General features: G+C 44.9%; 1 protein-coding gene across 1 annotated transcript; it reads right to left on the bottom strand.

Annotated features, from left to right (window-relative positions):
• LOC132940565 (uncharacterized) lies at positions 1-2583 on the bottom strand. Its single transcript, XM_061008297.1, has one exon. It carries the CDS (start codon positions 2581-2583, stop codon positions 1-3), a length of 2583 nt encoding a protein of 860 aa, XP_060864280.1.
• Between the last annotated feature and the right edge of the window lie 11531 nt (positions 2584-14114).

Here is a 14114-nt window from a genome sequence, read left to right as displayed (position 1 = left end):
TCAATGGGAATTATGTTTTTTAATGATCCATAATGGTGAGACAAAAGTTTGGCCAAAAGTAGAGCTGCACACAGCTCGAGCCTTGGAATTGTCAGAGTTGGTATCCGTTTGTGATGTCTTCAATGGCGCTATCTTGGTTTTGCAAGTAATAAAATAAACATGAGAGTGACCCAAGTTGTCAGTTATCCGCAAAAAAACTATTGCTGCGTAGCCGCGTTGTGATGCATCGGCAAACCCTACCATCTGAACTTCTTTGACTTGGCGGATATCAACGTGACGAAGTAAAGATACGCGTGACAGCAACGGTAGCTCGTCTAGGAACTGACGCCACTTCACCATTAACGATGTAGGTAACGGAGAGTCCCATCCGATTTTCTCGAGCCATAGCTCTTGCATTAAACCTTTGGCCCGCAGCAAGACCGGACCTAGAGTGCCAATTGGGTCGTACAGCCGTGCAATGGTAGATAACACAGTCCTTTTGGTTATCGACCCTTCGTCAGTGTTTCCGTGATATCCAAAGGCATCGGTTGTGGGATCCCAATGCACTCCTAACACTTTCAACGCCATGTCTTCGGTTGGTGTGAAAGTCGGTTCTATTGCATGATCCTCGGCCGGTACGCACCTCAGCACGGCATCGCAATTACTTGCCCATTTTTTAAGCTCGAATTCGCCCAGCTGTAACAAATTAACGAGGTATTTCTGTACGGCCAACAGGTCCTCTACGCTGTTGGCACCGATGACTATGTCGTCAACATAGGTATTACTAATTAACAGGCCCTTCGCCTGGGGAAAATCTGCACCATCCTCCAGGTCGAGTTGACGCAGACACCGCAACGCAAGATATGGAGCTGAATTTACAACATAAGTGACGGTTAGCAGTTGATACTCCTGTACTTCTACCTCCGGTGACCTACGCCACAGAATATGTTGATAGGCACAATCCTCTTCACGTACCCTGATTTGCCGATACATCTTCGCAATATCGGCGACGAACATGTACCTGTAAAATCTACTGCGAAGTAGTACATCACTAATTTCAGTCTGTAACTTTGGACCAATGCATAGACAATCATTCAAGGATCTCCCTGATGTGGACTTCGCCGAGGCGTCGAAGACAACCCGAATCTTCAGTCCATTTTCTTCATACTTAACCACAGCATGGTGTGGTATAAAATATTTCCCCGGCACCGATGCCGGTTTCATATGGCCTAAAGTTAGGTAATCATCCATGAACTTACGATAGGCGGTGTATAACTCCGAATCTTTAGCTAGTTGTCGTTCGAGATTGTATAGACGGTTCAACGCTAAACTGCGTGATGAGCTTAAATCTTCTGGGCTCCCGCCCTGAGCTCCCGCCGTTGGAATAGTCAATGGTTCCGCTAGAGCGCGCACAGTCGATCGGAACGGCAGTGACACCACAAACCGTCCAGACGCGTCTCTGGTTGTTGACTTCTGGAACCATACCTCACATTGTTCATCCTCTGTTGTTAGGATATCTGGCATATTTGGTTCTTCCACAGTCCAAAATTTCTGTATTAAACGTTCGATTTCTGGAGTCGATGTAGCTGATAGTGCAACCATAGGTGGCGTTGGTGATTCATCCAATGCTCCCACCACAATCCATCCGAGCTGAGTGTTCATAGCGAACGGCAAACCCGTACTGTGAATAATATCTGCCCTGGATTGTAACATGTGTGGGTATAAGTCACTTCCTATCAACATGTCGATCGGCCCAGGTATGTCAAATTCCGGATCCGCTAACACCAAGTGGTGATATCGCTCACATACCACAGCAGGTAGTCTATCACTAGGTAGTTGCATTGTTATATGCGTAAGAATAATGACGCTCGAAGCACAGAATTGCGGACCTTCTGCATGAAGTGGAATGAACTGACATTGAGTGATCCCTTTGACTTTAGTCACTGGTTGTTGCGACAGTCCTGACACTTCTATTCTGCTTTTAATACGCTTTAATCCTAGTCGAGTGGCACATTCTGACGTGATCGCAGAAACTTGAGAACCACTATCTAACAGATCTCGTGTAGTCTGTAATTTTCCCAAGCTATCGCGAACGCGCACAATAGCTGTGCCTAAAATCACCGTGGTTTCTGCACGTGCAGTACCCGAGAACTTAGCTATACTGTCGGTAGCATTCGTCTTGGTTTCTCCAGACTCCGTACTCTCCATCGAGCCTTCAGCGTCACCGGACGCTGCCGGCTTCACCATGTCCAGATGTAATAGCGTACTATGCTTGCCGCTACAGCTTCGACATTTGAACGTAGATGTGCACGACTTAGCTGGGTGTCCTGACTTCAAACAAATAAAACACACACTGTTGTTGCTTACAAACTTTCTTCTTGCCGCAACTGATTTTTGTTTAAATGCAAAACAACGATATAGTGGGTGATCTTGTTCACAAAAAATACACTTTATGCCATTCGAAGACGCGGCTAATGAATACTTCACCGGTGCACCACCCTTGCCCTTCTTAGCCGCACTCTTGACATTTTGCTCTATCCTTTTCCAATGATGGTATTTCTGACTGCGGTATACTGGCTTCGTATAGTCTTCTGGTTTCGACATCGAGCACCCGCGCACCAATATAAAATAGTAGAAATCCAGAAATATCGTCTATGCCTAACGCCTTGCGGCGACGATAGCGGTGACGTTCTCGCGGAACGTATTGACAAAAGTAGCGAGCGCCGCCGTAGACTCATTTTTGAGAGGGGAGAACGCGAATAATCGATCAATATGCGCCGTCGCTAATAATCGATTATTTTCAAACGATTTATGAAGAGCATTCCACGCGATGTTGTAATTGGTAGCCGTTAATGGAATAGACTTGATAACTGCCAAAGCCGGACCCACTAATGATGATTTCAACACATGAAATCGCTCAATGTCCGAATAGTGCTGGTTTTTGTGCACAAGTGAACAAAATATATCACGAAAAGAGCACCATTGGACTACGTCACCATCAAATTTTGGCAACTCAATTTTGGGCAAACCTATATTGGTACCTGAAAAGTCTCCGCTCTCTTGACAGTCGACGTTGGTCGAATTGTTTCAGAAATCATTCGAATACGTCCAACTACTTCCTCCACCTCGTCCGTAATTAACAAGTCTGTGTCATTAAAGTCGTCCTGTAATCCCGAATCCAACATAATATTCAAAACTTCTTGTTGCTGTACCTCGAACTGATTGACGTATTTGTCGAGTGATAAGTAACGTGCCATAAACGAAGAATGTTTTTCAACCTCCGTTCGCGCCTCTTGTGCCAACATATCTAAAATCCGAATTTTTGTAACGTCATATCACGAGCAGCACGCGAACGTAATAACATGCTCGGCTCCGAAGTTACCGAAACTGATTTGCGTTTTGGACGACCCATAATAAAGGTACCTATTAGGAGGATGTCGGGAATAATCTAAATAATAATAATAATCCAACAACAATACCTGCCTACGTGTTATCTAATTACAATAAGTACCGAACCACACCGACAAGCTCATCCGATCAAGACGCGCGTTTCCTCGCGCTCGAAAACGCCATCCACGCACTTACATCCCAGGTCGCGTCCCTCGCGACGTCGCAAGCCGCCGCGCTGTCTCGCACGACCAACGATCGCCCCACGCGCCAGCAACGTGATCGCTCCCGCTCGCTGTCATAACCGCCACAGAGCAAAATAACGGCGGGTTGGTGCTTCTACCACGACCGATACGGTGCAGACGCACGGAAATGCCACGATCCGTGCACTTACGTGCCCTCCACACGGAAAAATCCGTGAGGCGGCGGTGCTCCATCAGCACCTCGCCGCGCGACAGCAACACCGACTCTTCGTCAACGACACCCGTACCGGACGCCGATTTTTAATTGACTCCGGCGCGGAAATTTCGGTGTTACCGCGACCCCCCAACTACCAGCCAAACATCGACCACAACACGACGAGCAACGACATAAGACTCGTAGCCGCTAACGGCTCACAAATCAAGACCTATGGACCAAAACAACTGCACCTCGATCTCGGTTTCAAACGACTGTTTACCTGTGTTTTCGAAATGGCCGACGTTTCCCCACCTATTATCGGAGCCGATTTCCTGCATTACTACGGTTTGCTCATCGATATACGCTGAAACCGCCTCGTCGACCTCGCAGTTAATAGTTTGGTAAAGATCACACCCGCTACCGTTTCGCCTCGTACCGCGATTTGTGCCGTCGCCCGACCGTCGAAGTGGACCGCCATACTTCTTGACTACCCCGAAGTAACGCGCGAATCACCCGTACCAAACAAGTTTCTACACGATGTGGTCCACGAGCTACATACCACTGGTCCAGCTCTGTTCGCCCGACCACGCCGACTCCCGCCCGACCGACTACGAATCGCGCGTCAAGAGTTCGACTTCATGCTGCAGAAAGGCATCTGCAGGCCGTCATCGAGTTCATGGGCCAGTCCACTCTTACTTGTGCCCAAAAAGATGGTACGTTCCGCCGAATCAACGCCGTAACAGTCGCCGACCGATACCCGTTGCCACACCTACACGATTTCACGGCAAATCTCGCCGGTAAAACCGTCTTCACAAAACTCGATCTGGTGCGGGCATACCACCAGGTTCCTAACGCCCCGAATGACGTACACAAAACCGCGGTCACGACACCGTTCGGTTTGTTCGAATTTCCCGTCATGTGTTTCGGCCTTCGCAACGCCGCGCAAACTTTTCAACGCGTTATCAACGATATACTGCGCGGACTGGATTTCGTGTTCGCGTATATCGACGACGTGTTAATCGCCTCACGCGACGAGGTCGAACATACCAAGCACGTCCGTATCGTCCTTGAACTTTTTAAAAAATTCGGTAACGCAATCAGTCCGGCAAAGTGCGTTTTTGCGACCGACTCGATGTCGTTTCTCGGACATGTTATCGACAAAGACGCGAGCCGACCGAACGCCGAACGCGTTACCGCAATACACGAGTGGACACATCCGAACACAAAAAAAGAGCTCTGTTAGCACCAATATTTTATTCCTGTATATGTAATTATTATTTATTTAATAACGGTGGTCACACTGAGCCCTGGGCCAGTGGTTGTAGGCTCGGCGCGCCGCAGCGGCGACGTGACCGAATATGTCGTGGAGTTCCAGTCTTGTTTTTGAAAAGGTCCAGCGACTCCGTCCGTCCGCCGCGTACCTCCGTGCAACCGCGACCAGTGACCACGTTTTGGTTATACTACCGTTTAATAGACTATGTATTATATTACCGTAAATTGATTAATTACACCATCACCGACACCGTACATGTCGTGCTGGTGTGTACCGTGATCGACAATAATAAAGTTTCATTATTACCGTCTACATCCGCCTAGTGTCCGTTATTTCAGTCCTGACCCGTAATAATATTCTTTTTGGATATTAGCCGTTAACAGCTCCAACGATTTTTGGGTTCGATAAATTTTTATCACCGATTTATTCCGAACGCCGCCGAAATACAAGCGCCTCTTTATAGCCTCGCGTCACAAATCAAAAAACGCGACAGACCTTTGCGATGGACAGACGATACGCGAGCCGCCTTCAACGCGTGCCGTCAAGCGCATCTCGAGCAGAACGCCCCCCTACGTCTCAACACCGACGCATCCAACGTGGCTTTGGGCGCCGTCCTCGAACAACATGTCGACGACCAGTGGCAGCCCCTCGGTTTTTTCTCAAAAAAGCTCTCACTCACCGAACAGAGGTACAGTACGTACGACCGGGAGCTACTCGCTGCCTTCTTAGGTCACTTCATACACATGATCGATGGACGCAAAACAACGTTACGTACGGATCACAAGCCGCTTACGTACATGTTCACGCTCAAGTCCGAAAAAACGATCGACCGGTAAGTGCGTCAAATTTCGTTTCTGTCGCAACACATACACGACGTCGTGCACATCCAAGGCACAGATAACGTCGTGCCAGACGCGTTATCACGAATTGAGATCGCCGAAACAGCTGACCTGCCGACGACGCAACAGTCAGTGGGCCGCCGATCAAGCCGTGGACTTGCAGCTGCAACAGCTTATCAGTGGTATCACGACGAGCTCACTACGCTTGCAACCACGCGTATCAGTCGACGGCGTAATCTACGCGGATTATACGACCGGCAACGCGCGTTTGTTCGTACCGTCCGTACACCGCCTTCGAGTATTTAACGCGCTACATGGGTTAGCGCACGGCGGAAACCGCGCCCCACTACGTCTGATCAGATCTCGATATTGCTGGCCGGACATGCACAAAGACATCACGCGATGGACCCGGTGCTGCGAACCGTGCCAACGCACTAAGGTACATAAACACACCGTTTCCCCGATCACGCCTTTCGCGCCGCCCGAACGACGTTTTGGACACATTCATGTCGACCTCAGACCTCTACCGCCGTCCAACAATTTCAAATACGAAATACCTGCTCACCGTCATCGACCGATTCACTCGCTGGCCAGTTGCCTGGCCACTCGAAAATATGTCGGCTCACGCAGTCGCACAGTCGCTGACCGTGAATTAGATCGCACGATTTGGCGTTCCCGACACCATCACCACCGACCAGGGAAGACAGTTCGAATCCGACCTGTGTCGCTCTCTTTTTTCGACATTCGGCATTCAACACTCGAGAACTTCACCTTATCACCCTCAATCGAATGGTTTGGTCGAACGTTTTCATCGAACGCTTAAGTCCGCGCTCACTGCACACGAATCGACGCAGTGGTCAACGAAGCTGCCGATCGTCCTCCTCGCACTACGCAACACAGTGAAAGCCGGTTTCGAACACACTCCAGCCGAATTAGTCTACAGCGCGACACTTCGACTTTCAGGCGAAATGTTTCATGCTGCGCCCGCGGAACCTCCACTGCCCGAACTGGTAGCGACGCTCCGCAACTACATGGCTGAGTTACGTTTCATCCCAGGTACCAACCACAACACACGACGTGCTACGTTCATACCGAACGATCTCAGCCAGGTCAGTCACGTTTTCCTCCGAATCGACGCCGTCCAGCCACGATACGAAGACCCGTTTGCAGTTTTGGAACGCCGTGAAAAAACATACAAGGTACTGCGCCACCAGTCAACGACGTGGATTTACATCGACCGACTCAAGCCAGCATTCATCGCAGGGGAAGATCCAACCGCCGACCATACGTACGCCGCGCAATCGATCGAATACCCCCCAAAAAAACGAGTCCGTTTTTTTTCTCTCACCGAGGAGGAGTAATGTGGCGATCACGACGCGTATCACCCATAGATAATATAAGAATATATTATTCTTATATTATCTATGGTATCACCACTTACGCTAACGCGTCCGTTTTTTGTATCATCTTTAGTCGCGAACGACGCACCTCCACAATTTCGTCTCCCGCCTCGCGCACCGACTTTTTCGACGTTACGAGCTCGAAGCCGCTCTCGCTCGCCTGTCACGACACCACTACTTTCTACGCACTCGACTCGACTCGAGCTGCCCAACGTCTCGGCTCTCCGATTCCAACGACTCGACGTAACGCGTAAAAAGAAAAAAATTGAAGGAGGGTGTTGGAGCCTGGAGGCAAATGCATTTTAAAAAAGAAAAAAAATTAAATAAATTATATTGTGGGAATACACATTACAAAGTACAAACTAAAATGCCCAGAATCATAAACAGAAAGAACTATTCAAAATATTTATTTCATTAAACAAGGATTATTCAAAGGATACCAGATTGTCAATTTTTAAAAAATTTGGATAGAGGTTGAATCATAAAAAAAAATTGAAGGAGGGTGTTGGCGCCCGCAGGCAAATGCATTTCAGGAAACCAAAAAAAAATTTTGAATAAATTTAACTGTATGATTACACATTACAAAGTACAATCTAAAATACCCCGAAACTTAAACAGAAAAAACCAATTCAAAATATTTAGTTCATTAAAGAATGATTATTCATGGGGCACCAATAGTTATCAATTTTAAAGTCAATACAAAATATTCAACTAAAATTACATAACAAAAAAAAAAAAAATTGAAGGAGGCAGTTTGAACCTGAAGTCAAATGCATTTTAGAAATATTATTTAGTTCATTAAAGAATTATTCAAAGGATAGTATGGCACCAGGTTATCTATGTTTAAAATATTCGGCTAAAGTTAAATTATAAAAAAAATTGAAGGGAGGGGTTGGCGCCCGCAGGCAAATAGATTTTAGAAAACAAAAAAGAAATTTGGAAAAAAATTTAGAAAAAACTATTCAAAATATTTAGTTCATTAAGGAATGATTATTCATGGGGCACCAAGTTATCAATTTTCAAGTCAATACAAAAAATTCAACTAGTGTGTAACGAGACAGAATTAATAAGCATAAATGAAACAACCCGTGCCATCTACCGGACATAACCAGCATCCGATAAAACGGTACCGAACCGACCTAATCGTGACTTTCCAGCATTTTACTCATCAGTAATGCCAATAATGATCGCGTAAAGTGTTGTGGTACTTAATAACTTGACCTACTATAATGTTCATTACTTCTCCTGCTCGTAAAGCAACACATGTGTCGAATAACTCCAAAAATGCGTCGAAATAGATAACGCACTAACGCCGTACAGAGCGCGCGGCAATACACGCGCTCTAAGACCGGACCACCTTACAAGAATTTCCGACACAGAAAAACACAAATTGATGTCAACAATACAAAAATCAACCAGATTATTTAAAATTACATCAATATAACTTAGCCGCCCACATGAGAACTAACACGCATCATACAGAAAACTAAGACAATGTGGTCAATGTTATTCAACACACCAACCAGCAGCAATAAGCACCAAACTACATTTATACAGGCCAGAGCAGAGCCTACGGTATCAAATTCAAATCAAATCATTCAAGTCAAATCAAAATAAAAACGTTCAATTAAAACATTCAATCATTCGTTCAATAGTTCTTTCATTCGTCATTTTAACGTAACTTCCCTCCACACCTCTCTTCCAGCCTTGACAGTGTGAGTAGTGGTACGCCCTGGCAGCGTACTGATCAAGCTACTCACGCCTAAAGCACTGGAGAGAGCTCCCCCACAACACTCTCTGTGCGGAGTCGGTAGTGGTACGCCTTAGCTGCGTACTGTTCAAGCTACCGATTCCAAACAGCAGTGGTCGTTGTCCGCAACCGCCGACCGTCGCCGTCACCCGCACGCGCCACCGTCGAGCTGGCCCGCCGACCGTCATCGTCACCCGCACGCGCCACCGTCAAGTCTGCCTGCCGACCGTCGCCGTCATTCGCACGCGCCACCGTCGAACCAATTGCCTGCAACTGTTATTGCCGCCGCTGTAGGACGTGCTGTCATCACAGCCACCACTCCGCGCCGCAACTAATACGTGCACCTAGGAAGCAGTGTTGTCGAGGACGAATCAACGCCCGATAGCCGCATCCTTTACACCCGCCAAACACCACCAACCGAGTCGGCTGTTTTGGTCTATCCATCAACCCTACGGCACCCACGTGAGTCATACCACTCATCAAACAACTAACGTATCGAATATTTGTAGCTCAATGAGCAAATTATGTAAAAAGAAAATATTGTAAAAACTATTTAAAATTCTATACCAAAATATCTGTAGCTCGAAGAGCACTGGTCAAAATAAAAGAAAAACTGTATAACATAAATAAACTGTTTTGACTATTTACGTAAGAATAAAGAACCATCACTCAATCACACAAAATAAACTGCGTTCTGCACTCTTACAACTGGCGACCAACACGGGACTCGATAGAGAAGACCCCTACATCATTTAAATAAAGAAGAAAACCTACATCGTTAAGTATCTACATCATTAAAATGCCACCCAAAAAAGAAATGGTCAGCAAAGACGAATTCAACACACTAAGGAGAGAAATTGAACGACACAGTCAACTATTAGTAAATCAATTACTACAGAAAATTGCTGACAATGAGGAAAAATACATACAGAAAATTGCCGACAATGAGGAAAAATATATGCAGAAAATTGCCGACAATGAAGAAAAATATATGCAGAAAATTACAGAACTAGAGGACGAGTTAAATGAAATTAAACTCAATTATAGTAATTTAAATAAAGAACAGCAATATGTAAATAATCTAAGGGCAGAACCAGGACATATCAACGAAATGACCCGTCCGTCATTTTATGGGAACAACCGTGACATACACCCTGTTGATTTCCTCCATCGCCTGGACGAGTATTTCGCAATCAAACAACTATACGTGGGAAAAAAAATAATAGTTGTGGGAGACTGTCTCAAAGCAGCAGCACTCAGCTGGTTTTCAACCATAAGATTTCAACTAAGGGATTATGACGACTTTCGAAAGGCGTTCATTGATGAATACTGGTCAAGAGAAATCCAAATACAAGTGTGGAGCCAGTGTCTTGGTGTCACCCAAATACCGCAGAACACTAACTTTCGTGAACACTTTGCGACATGGGCTACCAAACTACGGCACCTTGAAGTACCTCACCTGTCAGAACAGGAAATAGTAAAAAATATTGCAAGACACTACCCGGGCTACCTAAGAGCCATTCTAGTATCAATGCCGGAGCGAACAATACTAGCCGCAATGAAGATACTAGGTGAGGAAGGACAAAACCAATCTAGCAAGGACAACACTCGGAACCAACAGCAACACAACAATCAACACGAGAACAGTCATCAGAACAACAACACAGAAGGGCAACCAACACGAAACAATTGGATCAATAGGCCTTACACTCGGAACAACAATAATCAACAGAACAATCGACAAAACAATCAGAATACACCCAGAGATAACAATCAACAAATCAACCAAGTTACCACCAGCAACGAAAATGATGAACCGGAACAAACCATAAACCAGATGGAAAGCAATGGCGAGTCATTCAGCCCTTACATACGGTGTCTTATTGAAGGAGAAGAAATAGAAGTACTAGTAGACACCGGAGCGACAATAAGTGTTTTGACCAAAGAGGTAGTTGACACTATTATCAAGGAAAAATCCAAAAGTACCACAATTACCTGTCACTGGGGTAAAGATCAGTAATGCAGTCGGTAAACAAATATGCAAAACATCAAAGCAAGTATTTTGTCAATGTCAACTTGGAGGAGCCACCATAGTAACCAACTTCGTGCAAGTCGAGGGACTGAACGAACGAGGGATTATCGGGTCGGACATATTAAATAAATATCATACACAAATTGACTTTGACAATCATACCATCAGAATGAAAATATCAGGACAAATCTACCTGATACCATTTTCAAAAAAAATTACCGAAAATAACTGCACCACAGGGTAGTTTACAAGACATCACAATCGATGAATGCAGTGAAGAAAACAAAGACAATCAAGTACCAATCAGTGATGAAGAAAGCGAGCAGTTCGACGCCCTCATGAACCGATATGCCCACATTTTTTCGGACCACCCAGGAAAAATCGCAGCATTTGAGTGTCAAATTCGGGTAACCCAGGGGACCCCGATTTATCAAAAACCATACCCCATTCCGGTATCGAAGAGTAATCGAATCGACCAAGAGATCCAGCGAATGTTGGAACTAGATATAATAGAGACATCTACATCACCTTGGTCATCTCCCATGGTGGGGATTGAGAAAAAAAACGGTGACGTCCGGATATGCATTGATGCTAGGAAGATAAACACCCGCATCATCCCTGATCGGGAACGTCCGATGAACATTGAAGACATAATGAACAAATTTCAAGGGGTAAAGTACTTGAGTTCCATAGACCTAACCGCCGGTTATTGGCAGTGTCCGTTGAAACGAGAGTGTCGCGAGATCACGGCATTTTTGCATAAAGGTAGAAACTATCAATATAAGGTATTACCTTTCGGGCTAGTGAACTCCGTTGCGGAATTTCAAAAGATACTGGATCAAGTCCTCGGACCTGAAATACTTCAATTTGTCGCCATATACGTGGACGACATTCACATTACATCGAAAAGTTTCGCGGAACATATACACCATCTCGAAGCAATTTTCAAAAAGTTTGCGGAACACAACGTAACAATTAATTTCAAAAAATCAGCATTTTTGCGGAAATCAGTCATCTTCCTAGGCCACGTAATATCAGCGGAAGGCATGACCATGGACCCAGAGAAAGTCAAAGCAATACAAAATTTCCAGCCACCGAAAAACAAAAAGCAAGTACAAGCATTCATAGGTTTCATTAACTTCTATAGGAAGTACATACGCGATCTATCACAGAACACGGAAGTTCTAAGCGAACTAACCAAGAAAAAAAGCACCTGGGATTGGGGAAGTCGACAACAACAAGCCTTCGAAGAAATTAAACAAAAGTTCCTCGAAGATATCGTCATACAGTACCCTGATTTCAATAATAAATTCTACATCAGCACCGACGCCTCACACACGCATTTAGGCGCCGAACTCTTTCAAATAAACCAAAGTGGCCATCATCAGACTTTAAGTTTCATCAGTAGGACCCTCAGCACAGCTGAACGAAACTACGGAACAACTGAACTTGAACTCCTCGCAATAGTATTCGCGTGCAAGAAGTTCCGCAACTATATTTTAGGCTACGAAACGCATCTATTGACGGATCATCAAGCACTCGTATTTTTAAATAGCTGCCAACTGTTAAATTCCAGATTAACACGATGGGCAATCAAACTGCAAGAATATAACTTATACATCGAACACATTCCAGGGAAAGACAACGTGGGTGCGGACACCTTAACCAGATACCCGCAGTCACCTGACGCAGACTTCAAAAACATACAGATCGCCATCAACAAATTAATGTTGAACGAATACAGCCAATCACTGATACAACAATTCGGCCAACTTGAACAACTACAGCAAGCTGATCCGAAGTTACGAAGAATATTATTACAAGTAGACAACAAAAAATACGAACAACAATTTGTCATATTTAACAAACTACTATTTACAAAAAAGCCACAAGGACGGTACCTCCTTATGATTCCCCAAATGATGAGCAGGGCAATAATCCAGGAGACGCATGAAAGATACGGACATTTGGGACCCTCAAAGACGTATCAAATGCTACACCGACAGTATCAACTATCCAACATGTACCGCACAGTCAAACGAATCCTTAAGACGTGTGACCTATGTCAAAAGGCCAAGTGCAGCAATCAACGAGCTAGGGGACCAATGCAGAGCATATTGCCCACCGAGCTACTACAAATCGTGTCTTTGGACCTGATGGGACCGTTACCAAGGGGACACGACGGACAAAATATAGTGTCTACACACAACACCAAAAATGTCAAACGGTACATGCCTCCAGACCCAGGGAAATGCGGTACTGAAGACAATCCTGCAAAACAATAAAACAAAATACATAAAGTTATCATTCATCAGAGCTAAGTACACAACCATAACCTTCTTTTTTGTACTTACAGATGAATGATAATATGCCGCAAAGCCGGCTGAATAATCACCTATACCAAGTAATATCAGCCATGTTTGGTACCGAATATTTAGATGAGGACAACAAATTACTACAGATTCAGAAACCACCCGAACTCCACGAGACCATACAACGAATGATAATTGAACAACCCGCAAAGACATTAGAAGAACGAAAAATGGAAGCCAGATACATACGAATGAAGGAGGCGCAAATAACCCGCTATACGATGGAACCCACATTCATGCTGCCAGAAACAGTAAGGTTGGTACTAAAAGAAAAAGAACCGCCTACATCATCACATGGAAACGTAATCCCTGAACCACATACACAGTTAACGACTATCGATGTCGAACCAGAAGGAACAGAGATCGAGTTACACATAAACACACAAGAACGACGTTCCATCGAAGAAGCCAGTGCAGCAGTCGCCGAAGGACGGCCGATAAGCAACCGCACAAGGAAAAAACAGCTTTGGAAATCTAAGATCAGAACAAAAGAAATTAAGGAGTAGGATCTACATTTTAAGACCACAAGGAATTGATTTAAAAAGAAAAAAAAATTAAATTAGAAACACACATAACGAAGTTCAAACTAAAATGTCCCGAAACTTAAACAGAAAAAATTATTCAAAATATTTAGTTGATTAAAGAAGGATAGTATGGCACCAGGTTATCTATGTTTAAAATAT

Source organism: Metopolophium dirhodum, chromosome 3 (assembly GCF_019925205.1).
Source record: "Metopolophium dirhodum isolate CAU chromosome 3, ASM1992520v1, whole genome shotgun sequence".
In the NCBI taxonomy this organism is placed as follows: Eukaryota; Metazoa; Arthropoda; class Insecta; order Hemiptera; family Aphididae; genus Metopolophium; species Metopolophium dirhodum.
Note: the sequence above shows the minus strand (reverse complement) of the source record. Positions and strands in the feature narration are given on the sequence as shown.